Genomic DNA, 15,995 nt, shown 5'->3' on the forward strand with positions numbered 1-15,995 from the left:
TTGTTGCTGTTGTGCTAAGCTAACAGGCAGAATGCTACAAGCATAGCTCTAAAGAATGTAGCATCATGGGCAGTGTAGTCCGTGTTGCAGGGAGAATGGACTGCCATACACGTTATGGGTCTGTGAGCGCGAGGAGGGAGAAAAAGGGGAGTGGAAAGGTACGAGTTGTCATCGAGGAAAAAGGGGAGCTGGAAGCATGTAAATATAATAATAACCACTTCAGCCAAGAAGAGTGCCTGACGAGCCCAGTTGTAAGTAAGCTATTAAGACTCGACTGTACACCGTGTTCGTGTTTTCCTCCGAAAACAATAAGTTCCGTTGGAGCAGTCTTTCAACGCCTCTCTCTGTCTCTCGCAAGAAAAGTTGACCCACACAACAAAGTAAAGCTATTTTTCGGCTATGAGCCGACAGGGACCCCGCCGTATTAGTCAGAGGTCCCTTTACTACAGTTCGGAGTCGCGGACCTTCAGTAATAGTAATAAATCACACAGCAATAGTACATTCACGTTGTTGTAAAAAGCATGATAATATATTAAGTAATCCAAAGTATTCAGAATACGTTACTGTCATTGAGTAACGTAACGGAATAGGTTACAGAATACATTTTGGGGCATGTATTCTGTATTCTGTAATGGAATACATTTTAAAAGTAACCTTCCCAACACTGTTAACTACACAAGACAACACATTAACTACACACTCCAAACACGCTAAACTTCACAAATGTCTCACATCGCAAAACTCGCTCCCTCTCTTTTTCTGCTGTCTTTCTTTCTCTCTCTCTCTCTCCATCACTCCTAAAACTTTGTTTTTTGTTGTTGTTGTTTGCTCATAAGCAGAGAGTGCTTGCTAGCGCTGTCCTTAGACAGTAAACGTGATGAAACTATTGAGGAAAAAACACGCCTATATATTGTTTATCGTGACTCTGGTTTTACGTGGCCTATCAACACAATTTCAAAAACTGGTAAATATCACCTTGTTGCTTTGTGGTCATGTGATTGGCTTACCACTATTCTTCCTCAGTCAAACAGCAGCACTCATGCGATTTTTTTTGCCCCCTCAGCTCCAGGTGTTGTGCTAGAAAGTGATTGTGATTATCGTCTGTGGGAGCGCGCAGCTGCTTAAAGCTGTAGCATCCAGATTACTTACAGCTACTTCCGTGCAACTGATATAAGATGCGGTAAGCTGAACACAGCTTCAACCGTCTGTTTGTTGAAAAGTAGTAACGGACCGCATTTTCTTGTTAGTAACGGTAACAGCGTTGTAACGATAGGAATAGTAATTAGTTAGATTACTCGTTAGTGAAAAAAGTAACGCCGTTACTTGTAATGCCGTTATTCCCATCACTGGTATTAGTATTACACATTTTCGTCAACAAATAATTCAATATAGTTAACATTTTCCAAAGGAAAATTAGATGTTACATTTTGTACTTTAGGCCTCACTGGGGCTTAAAAAGAGTCAAATTCTGTATAATCAAAACTCTGATGTTATTATGTCTTTTTGGTCCCTGCCTGAGAATCATTATATATTTAAGTTTTCACACTAAAATGTTTAATATTGAATGATTGTAATACGAGTTTTACGGATTTAGGCAGCCTGCAAACATTAAACTAGTAACAGCTTATTTAGCATACTATACAGGAATGTCAAGGAGTAGTCCATGGTATCTTCCATGGTCCCTGGTTATGTCCTCATAAATTGTCAAAAATATTATGACTACTATGAAATCAAGCCATATGTGATGTGAAACAATACTGAAAAATATAATTAAATCCATTTTCTCCTGCAGGATTGGGCCAAGGAGGACTACAGTGGTGGCTGTCCAGTTAATGTCATGGCACCAGGTTTGCTAACATATTACCACCCTAGCCTGAGGAAGCCTTTTGGCAGGTAAACACCTGACTAATGGCATATATACCAGTGAATTACAATACTTATTCTCCCTTACATTAAAATAACTCATCGTCCATCTGCATTTGTATCCACACAAGATTAATAGTAATGTTTTCAATGGCTAAACGTGTGGAGTTATAGAATTCACAGTTGTAAATGTTAACATAGTACAGAAGGTGACAGGATGAGAGATACTGAGAATATTTGCTGAATGTTTATACTATTTTTATACAACAAAAAATAGGTCTATTCTCCCTGCCAACTAGGTATTACTCACTAGCACCCAGTGCGTACAGATCATTGACATGAGTCGTGGGAGTGATTACATCTTTAATGATACATAGTAGTCCAGTTCTAAAGAAATGGCAAGAGGTCATCAGGAGGGGTGTTCTCATTGGAAAATGGCCTCTTCAGAGATGCACAAAGCTGAAAAATGAGAGAGAGAGAGAGAGAGATGGGGAGGGGGATCCAGGTAATGCATTTCCATAATGACATCAAGTCCGTGGGGAGCAGAGGAAGCTCATTACATAACGTGACTGAAACAGCAGAAAGGTGATGGTAGCTCTCAGCCACATCCCTACCCCATATAGGAAATTGATTCTCAAGGGCATACTGTAACCTTGACACAAATCTAGCACATGTAATGAAGACAAACCCAAGACTGGTGGGCAAAAATGCTGCTGGTGCTTCCAAGGTAATGTATTTACCAGTGCAAAAAATTTAGCTAGTGTCCCATTATTATCCCATTATGGGATTTGACATGGTCTGTATCTTTATACTGACAATGTGTTTTTCACACTTCACACACTGACTAATTATTCTAGGTTAATAATACGCTTGAATGGACAGCATGGAGGATGTTTGAGAGCAGAGAACAGGGTATGTGAGGTGTGAGGAAAAACCAAGACATATGAATAAACTGACCTCAGTAGGTTTTACACCAAGTTAGCAGATTTTGTTTAAAGAAAGATTAATTCTTTAGTATAAATATAAATACGTAGTTTAAACAAAAGATCTCTGTTTTTTACCAAGGGAGGAAACATCTGGGATAATATGTCAAATCCAAAACAAGTACTGTTGTGCCCCTTTGTGAAAAAGGAGCAACTAAAAGTAGCTTGCTTGGTTTACACTAATTTGATTATATGTTTAATATAATTCCCGGGGCTTGCATCATTGTATCACTGAATTCTAACAACTTACAGAGCTATCACTCTCCATCGGATCTATGTTAAAGTCTGCATCTATTCAGTCAGTTCATGATTAGTCTGTGAGTCCCATCTAAGTCTGTCTTAACAGCAGCAGCCTCATTCTGAAATACCAGTATGAGTCCCTGTTCCAGTAGTTAAGGCCTGAACTTTCTTACTGTTTACAGGTGGTTAGCTCAAGCTAAAATAATGCAAAGGAAAATTAAGTCATGACAGATTTTCCACAAGCAAACCTTCAGGGGAACCACTTCATTACTGATTCTTTATGTATTTACATGGTTTACAATAAATTACATTTTCTTTGAAAACAAATACATTCTTTAAGCAAAACTTACCCTTCTGAATTTCTGAATCTTGATTTTGCCATAATCAAGGAACACTGATATATGTCTAGGAAACACTGCACAGTAGGAGTGCTGAAAACATGCAAGGCACCCCCACTCTAAATGGCTGAGAAAAAAAAAAAAAAAAAAAAAAAAAAAAAAGATACTGGCCACCAGTTCTACCCCTCAGCCTCAGGAATGTTTTCAGAAAAATTGATCTCAAGATCAAAGGTTTCGAACTCACACAGGCGACTGCATGTATGGGATGAATTTAAAAACCCACGTCACCTTGTTCTCGATTTATTGTGGTCACAAGATTTTTAGAAAACTTCAACTTTGACCATGACATTGAGGCCAAGGTCACCCGGGGTTCAAACTTGTCTGAGACAATTAGTTGCTTTAGTTGGTATCAATTTTAAAATCCTAGTTGACTTCATCATTCCCAGTTTTAGAGACTGTATAAATGTTATACTTGTGCATATCCAGCCGCACCTGTGTTATATGACTGACTTTTATACCACTACTTTTACATCCCACACACATTTAAGCTCACAAAAACAAAACATTTCCTTTATTTTGAAAGAGCGCTACAGTTATGACGGCTGTCAGCTGAACGGTTTCACTTACTTCTTATCATTTAATCACCCATTTAAACAAGACACCAATCAAGTTCAATCAGGGCCAAAATGCAGACGTTTTAATTTGACAAGCTCTCGTTCTTTTCATCATAATGCTGCGGCTCATTATACTGTTTACTGCCACCTGCTATGCATGCCACTGTAATGGCTGAGTTGATTGATTTCCCTCTCCACCACTTCTGCATGTTTGATTTTTTTTTATTCTTACTGGATATATTGCTTTCCTTTTTCATTATCATGCATCCTATATCTCAATGATATGAATCACTGCTGCATAAATCCATTACAGAGTACCCCTCAAGCAAGTGTGTAATCATATGCTGCAGTCAATTATCCTATAGTTGAGGTGATGTCTGGTACCTCCAAACATACATTCTGGAAAGCTAAACTTTACCTCTAAGCTTAGGCAGTTGCGTGTTGTGAGAGACAGACTCAGCATTACCAGCTCATTACCAAGCTCTCTGACATCTCAGACTTGGGTCTTAAGGTCTTAGAAATTCTGCTGTTGTTGAAGTTGCCTATTGGGCTGGACTAAACAGTCAAAATCCTTATTACATTCACACTGCAGCTTTGCCACACATTGACCCTCTGTTTACTCCTGATTACTCTCTACTCTTTTAGCACCTTTGCTGAATGGTATTTTAGTTGTTCAATTCAGTGTTCGCATCTATTTGTGGATTTCATCGACACAGCCCATGAAATCCACAAATAGCCATAGTGTGAATAGAGAGTAAAGACTGTTTGTTGCAAAGACATCAAACACTATTATTCAGACAACAGAAATTCATCAAGCATATTTGCCAGTAGGTCAGCTGAGGTGAAGCCCTTCTCAGTTGCATTGATCAGTGAAAATTGGTGGCTGCTGTAGTTTCAGAAGAACCTTAAAACCAGTTAGAAGAGATTATGTTGAACTGGACAAACATAATTAAAGTAGTCTAGATCAGTGGTTCATAAAGTGTGTGCAAAGGCCAATAATGTGGAACCCAGTGCAAATGAAAAAATAAAAAAAAGCCGGGGGGGTTAAATCAGCACACCCATTATTCACACACATTAAACTCATAACTTCAACTGGCTTGATTTCCTCTAACACAGTTATCACATACAAGGAGGTAACCACCATGCACAGCTGTCATTATCTGATGCTCCTGTATCATTATTCCTATTTCTTTTTTTTTTTGCATATTTGTCACATTTACAAGCTTCAGATCAAACAGGTTTTAATATTAGATAAAGGTAACTCAGGTAAATACAAATTTTCTGTTTCATTATCCAAGGGAAAAACTGCATGCCCCTTAGTAAGTTAATACATACATAACTCGATAAATTTATTTATTTATTTAATTCAGTATTAAAATGCAATTGATGGCCTGAAACATGTAACTGCACACAATCATTGTGGTAGTGTAAGCAATAGCTTCTAAGTATCAAAACTGAGTTAGACTGGCATCATTTTTAACCAACGTGATTGGTTGATACGTCTCATTGTGGCATATGGTTTTTCCCTTTTTGTGGGTAGCCACAAAAAAAAAAAAAAAAAAAAAAAAATTGTATGAGAACAAAAGAACCAATCATATGTACCAAATTAAATGCATGGTTGCCATATGAAACCTTAGATAACCCACCTCTGACCGCAGGTCATTCAGATTCACTCCCACTGAGGAGGCAAATAGATTTTTTTTCATAGATAATATAAAACAATAGGACAACAGTTACTACATAATGGACTGGCACTCTTACTTGCTGTAGGGCACTTGAACCACCCGGAACATTGTCTCTCTTTAACCTGGAGAGGCTGTGAGTGACTCCATCAGGTCACCAAAACGTGGTACAAAAACATATTATATCCCAAAGAAAAAAAATCATCCACATAAAAAAACCCTCATCATATCTAATAGTATGTTGAAGTACCTATAGTGTAGAAAGCTGTGAATAAAAAGCTACAAATCTCTAAAATATGCCATCCTCAAAAGGGGATTTGTCCAGTGAAAGCAAAAATGATCCTACATTTTATTGGAGTTAGATTCCAGTAAGATTGAGCGTTGTGTTAAAAAAAAAATCTAATTAACCATCATCTGAGTAAAGTGTGCAAACGCAAACATCAAAGAGACTGCTGGCAAAAAATACATAATCACCTATTTGGGACTAAACATGTAAGCCAACAGACACAGGGAGGCAATGAGGTTAAGGGATATGTCCAGTTGCTACCTATATATCCGCAAACAGGTGGATAATTTACAGATATGTCCATAAATATTTGGACAATGACACAGTTTTTATAGTTTTGCCTCTGTACAACTCCACAGTGGATTTTAACTCAATCAGGGTGTGATTCAAGTGCAAGCTTTTTTTACTTTTAATTTAAGGAGTTTAATACAAATATTGCATAATTAGAGCCAGTTTTGTAAATAGTCCAACTTTTTATAAAGCACTTAAACAAAAATCTACAATTGACTGAAAAGGAATTTCACAGCACGACAAGGCCTGGTCCTTTGTTATTTCAAGAATAATTAATTAGTGTTGAACTTACTTTTGTTTGCTCACCGACGATGACTAAAATGCAGAATAATTTCTTTGGTTAGTAAAAATGCCTTTACAAAATTTAGCCACATTGAGAACTCTTGCTTGTCTTTGTCAACCTGTATTACCAAGCGAGACCTTCATAAATATAAACACAGAGAGTTTGCAACAAGGTACAAACTGGTTACAGTCAAGAACAGGAAGGCAGCCACTGGCACTAGTATTTATTGATGTTTTAACTGTTGATAGAAGTAGAAGGATGAAATTTGATGTGTTGACAGCTACTCTCCGCTGTGCTCAGATAATGACCCAAAGCATAGTACAACCAACAACCAAGTCAAAAACCTGATCTCAATCTGACATAGCATGTTTTCCACATATCAAAGACAAAACTGAAGTCAGAGATGCCCACAAACAAGCAGAAACCAAAGACAGCTACAGTCAAGGCCTGACAGAGAATATCAAGGACGGAAACACAGCATTTTGTGATCCCGATGGGTTCTAGACAGTCTTTGACTTTAGTGGATTTTCACCCAGTTATTCGAAACAGTCATTGTCCAATTACTTTTGTACCTCTGAAAAAGTAGTAGACATTATATAGCTGTAATTCCCAAACAACTAATGCAATGCTTTTGTTAAACCCCTCTGAAAGCCTGCACTTCAGTCACATTTTGATTCTATGAGCTAAAATCTACTGTAAAGATATGCAGAGGCAAAATTATGAAAGTTTGATTGCCCCATATATTTCTGATCCTAACTGGTATCAAATGATCAGTGTGCAGTTGTTGATCGTAATTACGACTAAAAATTGTTGTTGCAATTAAGAACCAAGCAGACAGAAATGACTGTAGATGCTCTAATAGTCATTTTGTCACTACCTCTTCTGGTGAAAAACAACAGTGTGTATAAAATGGCCCAACTCCAACTGCTAATTCGAATCAGCCAATGCAGTAAGCACTCTTTAGAGGTAATTATTTACTGAAATAAATTCTCAAGGAGGTGCACAATTCAGTTCAGTGCACAAAAAAATGACAAAAATTACCTCTCGAAAAAATAGAAACAATTGACTCGGCTAAGCACAGATAGACTATCATCCAAAAGCACCTAGCCATGACACCCATCCCAATCTGCATTGCATGTTTAGTTTCTGCAGAATCTCAATTACAGGGTCAGGTCAGGAAGCGTTACGTGTTATTATGCTTGTTTAGGGGCTCATGTTTGGTTTTCCAGACCTTCCAGACAGTTCTTCAATACTATCCTACCTCTCGCTTCTATAGCTATTTGATTGGATCTTTGAAAAAAAAATAGCTAACCTGTATCAACAGCAGAGGGTGGATAGTGGCCTCTTTGCATAATGTAGCTGATGATAAGGGACAGTAATGCATGCACTGTAGGGCTGGGTATCGTCTGGGATTTCTGACAAAATACATGTATATTTAAAAATCAATTCAGGATCTTAATGAATCGATATTGCTTTATTCAAGCTAAAATCGATTTTAATCGATAAATCGATAATCAAAACCCACCCCTATTTAACAGAGCTTTTGTCTACTGTGTCTTTGGGATCACCAGATGAAAGCAGCTACATGCATTGCCATGGTATCTCTATAGTCTATGACCAGCGTTTGTTTTCCAGATTTCTTTCATTCGCTCAACAACAACACAGCACTTCTTTTGAAAAACCCACAATGATAGACTCTTACCAGTGACATAGCCCTGCAGTCTGCACAGTCTGGCTGAAGCTTACTTTGACAGCAATGTGTTCAGATCTGAAGCACATGATGCAGACTGATGTTGACAATAAAGCTGGATACTATGGGCAGTAATTTGTAAGATTTATAAGACATTCTTGGCCGTGTTGTCATTACATGGAGCAGAAGAGGTGGATGAGGAGCAACATCGTTACTGTGCTTTTCCAGGCAGCAAGCCCTACAGCGTTGAACAGACCTAATCTAATTTGTTAGTGGGAGATTTCAGTGCACAGAGACATAGACCATCTAAGCCAGGAGAGATTTGTTTTATGGGTGAATCTTAAATGGTATCTGTTTGTGAGAGGAAATCTTATCAGTCAACACCATCATATGTATTATTATTTCTTAAGACATCATAAATACATTACTATCATGTATTGACAAGGGCAAGGGAACACTGAACTTTGTGTGTATTCATATATGAATCACTAAATTTCTTGATTTACAGGATACATTGGGCAGGAACAGAGACAGCCACCCAGTGGTGTGGATACATGGATGGAGCGGTGCAAGCTGGTCAGAGAGCTGCTCTGGAGGTGCTGGCTGAAGTGTCCCACATGACTCTGACCACAGAGGAGCAGGAAGAATTGCAGCGCATTCAAAATGTCAAGAGTGCTTCTAAGCAAAGACCATCATCCAAACTCGTGTACCTGCCTACAAGCAAATCTGTAGTTGTAGCAACACTGACAATAGGAGCTGTTCTTCTGCTGGCTCAGCATCAAAATACAGTATTAAAGATCAAAGAGTACTTCACAAATGCCTTTTCACCAATCAAGCACAACCTTCTGCTGTGATAACAAAAAACCCTGTAAACCAAGAGTACATTTAAACAAAAGCAATAAATAAAATAAATACATTTAAAACAAGATGAAAAATATATTGGCAGCAACCAATGGTATCAATTTCAAAAAATTTTCACAAGATTTTCAAAAAACTTGACCTCAGACCTCTGATCTTGAGGTCAGACCACTGAAATTGGAACTCCATTCAAGGTTTTTAGTAGTTGCACCTGTGGTATCAATTTGAATGGTCTCGTTCTCGAGTTATTGCATTAACAAGCTTCCACAGTGCCCGCCTGCCAGCCGGGCAAGGTGACAGCAAAACCCCAGTAGCTTTTTACCCCAGTAGCTTTTTACCAGTCAGCCTTTTATGGCTGACTGGTAAAAAGCTGCAGGTTTTGCTGGAATCTAAATTATTTTCACTAGCAGTGACTACAAAAACAACAACAACAAAATGCCCCCTCTAAAGTCATAAGGTTGTGCTTATGACATTAGAACCAGAATGCAGGACTTTTACATGTACTCTACTTTTGCTTGCAAGGTGTAACTAATGAAGTGACTGGTGAATACAGATATATGTGGCAGAGTCTTTGGGAAAAATAGCTAAGAAAACTCAAAGAAACTATTTACAGTATATAAATAGGAGGGGGAAAAAGGTCTGCACTGCAGTTAAAACCAGTTTGTCATGAGAAAATCAAGCCTTTACAGTGTATGCCTTTTGAGGTCTCACACAAAGCCATAACATCTGGATGAAAGGTTTGAAGCTATTCCACAAGCATGTTTTTTGACTCACAAAACCATCAAAAGATGAATGAGCGTAAGATGGATGAACCAGTCACACAATGGACATATCCAAGAGAAGGTGATTTAATCGCTATCACTTGATTGCACAGTCGATTGAAAGGATTTTTGTCACTTCCAATGTCTCCTCTAGAGAGAATCTCAAATGCCCACTAATCACTGTACGGTAGTCTGTGACTCCTTTGGCGCCATGGCTTTCCATTTGTCTTTGTTATCACTAGCTTGCACTGAATCAACTGCTTGTTCTCCCTGGTTTCACTTAAGCCAGCCCAGGCTGAATCAAGGCCAGTGTCCTAACATTTCTGAACATGTTTGATTATTTGTAGCATTTGATTACTGACCCATTTTTTGTTGAGAGTCAAATGAGCTGAAATCAGTGCAATGGTTCTCGTGTAAGTAAGTTCTGAATAAATTCAGTATAAAATGCAAAAAGATGCTTATGTACATTTTTCTATGAGTCGTCTGTAATAAGTATAGTGGATTGTACTATTTTAGAACTCCTCATTGCTCTCAGAGGTACCTTATTATGATATATGCCATTGCCAGCTCAAGGCACACATGCAGTAATGTACCATCTGGGAGAATGGCAGCTTGCCTCGTCGGTTGCTATTTTTTACATCATTAGTTGAAATCCAGGTCTTGATTTTAATGATAAATGCATTCCCATCCCCATTCCCATTGGGATATCATGAGTACTAAGTAGAAAATAGTTGGCCAAACTATTGTGTTGAATGAATATGAATGAATATGTGCAACATAAGTGAAACATGAGCCTCAAAAATGGCTCAGATTTTTAAAACAAGCATCAGCATACAGTGTCCATGTTAAAGTTTAACAAGTGTAGAAGCATGGATGCAAAAACCTAAAGCTGTAGTCATCACTGATAATAATGCCATAGTTCATTAGAAGTATAAATGCTTTGTATTTTAAAAAAATGACTGAAGACTGCCACGATATTGTGGTACATGAATTAAAAACCCAAAACAAATTTCAGCATTTTTTTACTATCTCTTGAGATTTTGCACTGTGGAGTGTTTTTTTTTTTTTAATCCAACATCAAAGAAAAACAACAACAAAATAACATTTCCAGCAAAGTCTCTAAGTAATGTTCCTGTAATTACTGTAGCCTCTAAACACCTGTCAAATCACTTGCCATGGTGTTTGCCTTTGGGCAATAGCACCAACTTTAAAAATTCATACTTTCCAGTGCAGTGTAATCAGGGTGTGTAGCCATAAACAACGCTTTTCACAGGACTAAACCAGAACTCAGCTACTTTAAATAGATGTCATTATTATTTATTTAGACACGCAGTGGCTTGTGAACAGAAGTGTAACATTAATGCAATCATTCAAAACTGGAAGAAAGGATGCATTCATCACGTGAGCAATTAGTTGATACAATGCCGGCAACTATGTTTATCCTGTCTTTTCTATTGTTGTTATGCAAATATCCTATTAAGAGCCACTGAGTTAATGCTTGCAAGGACTTCCTCGTGGCCTCTACTGTCATTTGTCAGAGAAGACTTTCCGTATTCAACAAACATCATGATTTTTGAGGCCCTTTTAAAACTTGATGAGTCATTTATGCAGCTGCTTTAGCAGCTGTAATTTACTCACTTCAAAGTGAGAGGCCAGTTCGCTTTAGAATGTAATGTATACAAGATGATTTTCTAGCACCAATTTGTACCCAATACCAACATCCAACTTTGTTTTTGTTTTTTTCTTTGAAGAGAGAAAAAGTCTGGAGGAAATGATGGGCATATAGCACATCTGACTTTGACGTTGATATTTATGTTCCGCCTTAAACCAGCAATAAGAAATATGCTGTGCCAATTGCACATTTCAATCCTCAGAGTCTGACAATGACTCATGGTGAAGGGTTCAAAAAAAGAAAGGATCAAAATATATGCAGCTTGTGCATCAAACTCTGGTGCTCACAATCCAACTCAATTTGGTCAGAGATACATTTATGTTAAAAGCAGCCAAAGGATCATCAATTCACGAGCCTTAAGAAAATATATAAATAAATAAATAAAAATGGAGACTGGTAAAAGAGCCCTAGCAGGAGTGCTCATTTCTTCAACTTGAATTCTTCAGCAACTTCCATCTGGAGCTACCTGGATATATACTTTTCTTTTTCTCTGACATGTGGTAGCACTATAACTGATGTGTGAAATCTGGTAAGCAGCCTTCAAAACATTGTCATCACATCGGTTTACTTTACTATTTATTTTATACATAACTGTTTACATAAATCATGCAATAGAATCTTACAAGACAGAGTTGTTTAATCGTTATCACTTGATTGCACATATTTGATTGACAGGATTTTTATCAGTCCCACTTTCTCCCCTGATGAGTATCTCCTAACACCCACTGATCACCGAGAGGCAGTCTGGTGCCATCCCTTGCTATTTGTCTTTGCTAGCTTGCAAAAGATCAACCGAGACCGTTGTTCAGAGTTTCACTTAAACCAGTCACAGCTGAAACACAACCAGCAACCTAACGTTTCTGTCGCATATACAGGCAGATTTGTACTAGGAGTCATAAAAAGACTGCAATAGCAACTGGGTGTATAGACAACAACCCAGGCAGCTAGACCAAAAGAAGTGACCGTGCTGCCAAAGCATTCAAGGGGATTCCGAATGAATTGTCATTCATGAATACACGAGGAAATTAGATACTGACACAGCACAGAAATAAAAACACTCACTGGCTGCGCATTTAGCACCACGGACAGTGACAGCATGGACTAAACAAGAAAGCGCCGTGTTTGTGAGCCATATACAAATTAAGCCGCAGAAGAACAGAAGCACAATAATGCCAACGGGTAAAAATAAGCTTCACTCACCCTTGAAATAGCTGAAGGCGGACAAAGTCTCAGTTAAGCCGTGTGAAGATAGCATCTCTCCACTCATTAGTGCACTTGCGGTAAGTTCTCTCGAAGGCCAGCTGCAGTAACTTGGCCTTCTGTGAATTAAACCATGTTCACTGTGAGACTGAATCATAACTTATTTCTTATGTGGAAGTCGAGGAAAGAGATCCTTGAATACTGCATTAGGGTGAACAGCGTTTGCTACCATCTGTCCTCATAATGAAATCTACAGATCCCACCCCTGTCTTTAACAAGGGCATAATCTTCAAAATGACTTGATTATAACTGATGCCATCATCATCATCATCGGAGAGTTGACAGAGCTCGACGTAAAGCAGCACGAGAGAGTGAAGGAACACCTGTCGCTAAAGAAAACATTGTTTAGCTTTTAGCTTGAACTGACAGATGTCGCGATTACAAATGGTTGGTTTTCTTTCCCTTTTTTGCTCCAGCCTGGGTCCCAACTCCTCCTTCATGTGCTACAGCGAATGCCTTTGTATTTGGCACAGACTTTGTGTCACAGGAAAACAATTTTACAAGTCCGTCGTCTCAGTCAGCCGGCTTGAAAACTAAAGCGCCCCATCCACTTCCTGTCACGTTAATTTTCACCTGTTGGGGAAATCCCATTAACAAATCCAACGTTCTATCCTTAGGTACATGTAAGTCCCACGCATGAAGATGTATTACTTTCTCCTTTTATTCAATAAAATTTGATTTAATTCTCATATAAATATATACAGAAGTTAAAAAAAAAAATGGATGGATACCGTACTGTAGTTGTTCACTCAGAGAAATCACAAAGCAGCCATCGTCGTTTTGTACACTGTTTCAGTTTCCTTCTGTTTTGCAAATATAAACAACAACTTAAGAAGGTACATCAAGTTCAATACCAATTAGCACTTTTTCAGCTACAAGAGAGATTTTGTAATAATTTACAAATGATGAGAAATGTTTCAAAACGATGTAAAATGTAGGTTTCACCACAAATTGATACTTTAAAACTATAGTTAGTAAGGTGATAGCAAGTTAAATTAATATACGCACTTATCACTTTGTTAGGTACTGGACACTTTGCTAGAACCAAGTTGGAGCCCTTTTGTTAATTCTTCTCAGATTAGATTAAGTAATGTGTTGAAAATCGAGATTTTGGACCATATTGACATGATGTAAGGGTACCTATAAGTAATATTTTTTACTTTATTATATATGTTGGTGGGTGATTCAGTAGGGAGTGGTCTCAAGCTGCTTTGAGAAATGTGTGAAAATAATGTGAGGCAAAAACATATAACAGCAACATATTCATTTGCATTCATGTGTGGCTTGTGAAAAACAGATTACCACTTATCTAAGTGTGTGAGATAGGGTCCCTACAACCCTAAAGAAAAAGACAGAATGCCAAATTAAATGGTAAAGTAGATGGTTACAGTTTTTGAGGGGATATTAATTTGTTATAGTCATTTGGCTTTTTTTAACAAGCATTTTAAACTGGTTAAAGCAAAAAAGAAGAAGAAAAAAAGCATGTTTTGCTGAGAGAGAAAAAGAGCATTTCCAGCCCATTTCATTTGTCATTCAAATAAGCAAAAAGGCATTACGCATTCCATGAAAAAAAAAACAAAAAAACCCAAAACATAATGGAAAACTATGAATTGGGCTCCGCAGAGCTCATGCCTTAACATTCTTGAAGCAATTTTTGTTCATCTTGACACTGAAAAGAACCAAAAGCAGACAACAGCGAGAGAAGAACGTTGTCTTTTAAGAAACTCAGAGTATTTGTTCCTGAAGACTATTTAGAAACAACGCTCTTCTCTAACAGAGACGAATAAAGGAAGGCATATAGAACATGGACTTTCAATGTTTTTAGAGTTGCACAAGCTCTGTTTTGACATATGCTTTATTTCCATGTACGTTTGCACATGTGTCAGCGAAATATGAAGAAATGATTGGTGTGGTAGCTCAAAGGTTTGCACAGCAGTGTGTTTTTGTCTTGGTTCTTATTTCTAATACTCTTTAGTCCAGTGTGTCAAAGACTGACCGAGGCTGTCTCTTCATAGTATCCACTCAGTCCATTTTTTCATCTCAAATACATGAAATTCTTTTAGCCTAACTCATAAAATAAGAAGTAGTAGCAGCTCTACAATTATGCTCTCTCTCATTCATAGGATTCGATCTTTGGCTGCATTTATGCTTAATATCCTTCCCTCAGGAGACACATCTCATTAATCCCAGTGTGTTTGGGGAACATCATTGCTATGTGGAAAATACCCAGCTCTCTTAAACCTGCACACTTTAGCAGATAATCAATTGTATAAATCCCCTGGGTGACATCGCACAGTGGTGGGACATAATATCAGGTATTGAATGTGAGAATTAAAACAAAAATCTCTGTTGGCTTTAAAAATGTGCTAGATGTCACCATTGAATTTTTTTTCTGTTACTGTAATCTTCAGTTGAGTCTTCAAGTGTGAACTTATACAAAGTAGTGATACATCTTTTCCCCCCTTTGTATGTTTTTTTGTAATCATTTTACTTCTTTTTTTGTTAAGAATATGTCCTACAAACTGAATTATCATATTAGCCTTTTGTCTTTGTTTAAAACAGTTCTTCAGGTTGCAGTTATTTAAGGTTAAGGTTCATGGATTACCAAAGTGAATAACAGATCTATCTCTGGAGTTTGCTTGTGCTGCTTATGGTGACTAGCTTAATTATTCAAGTACCAGTGGAGGTTCCAGCCAATCTGATCTAAATACTCCAAACCATGGGGTCTATTAGACCGCATTCCTACAATACTGGTCAAAGAATTCCTACCATTAATTAATACTTTTATCTTAAATATGATCAAACTCAGCTGTTACAGGTAGGCAAATCCCTATTCCCATCCTCCTTTTATGTCTAAAATCCTTGAAAACTAGTTCTAAAAAGGCCAAATGATTAGGTGCAGAGGGTTGGTTTATTTGAAGAGTCTCAGTCAGGATTCAGAATTCATTAAAATACAGAAACAACATAAGTGAAGACTATGGATGACATTTGTTTTGATTTTTGTGCTTAGAACATGCTGTATGCATTAAAGGTATTGCACTTTGTTTTTTTTTCCACACACTAAGGTTAATTATGGAGTTCCACAGGATTCTTTGCTGGGAACATTTACATTATACATGCTTCCCTTAGCCATTATTATTAGAAGACATCACATAAAATTTCATTTCTCTGCAG

The 15,995-nt window shown here is 37.7% G+C and overlaps 2 protein-coding genes across 2 annotated transcripts in view; one reads left to right on the forward strand and one right to left on the reverse strand.

The window, feature by feature from the left end:
• si:ch211-127i16.2 (probable flavin-containing monoamine oxidase A) overlaps positions 1 to 10,770 on the forward strand; it is a 49,551-nt gene extending 38,781 nt beyond the window's left edge. Inside the window, exons 11-13 of the mRNA XM_040000321.1 lie at positions 1,793 to 1,893; positions 8,779 to 9,438; positions 9,470 to 10,770. Of these exons, the coding sequence (XP_039856255.1) occupies positions 1,793 to 1,893; positions 8,779 to 9,124 (447 nt within the window). The 3' untranslated portion in view covers positions 9,125 to 9,438; positions 9,470 to 10,770. The remainder of the gene's footprint in view (positions 1 to 1,792; positions 1,894 to 8,778; positions 9,439 to 9,469) is intronic.
• vsig8a (V-set and immunoglobulin domain containing 8a) overlaps positions 1 to 13,955 on the reverse strand; it is a 77,886-nt gene extending 63,931 nt beyond the window's left edge. Inside the window, exon 1 of the mRNA XM_040000322.1 lies at positions 12,762 to 13,955. Coding sequence (XP_039856256.1) covers positions 12,762 to 12,918 — 157 coding nt within the window. The 5' untranslated portion in view covers positions 12,919 to 13,955. The remainder of the gene's footprint in view (positions 1 to 12,761) is intronic.
• Positions 13,956 to 15,995: the final 2,040 nt, after the last annotated feature.

This window comes from Simochromis diagramma, unplaced genomic scaffold (assembly GCF_900408965.1).
Source record: "Simochromis diagramma unplaced genomic scaffold, fSimDia1.1 OVJJ01000596.1, whole genome shotgun sequence".
In the NCBI taxonomy this organism is placed as follows: domain Eukaryota; kingdom Metazoa; phylum Chordata; class Actinopteri; order Cichliformes; family Cichlidae; genus Simochromis; species Simochromis diagramma.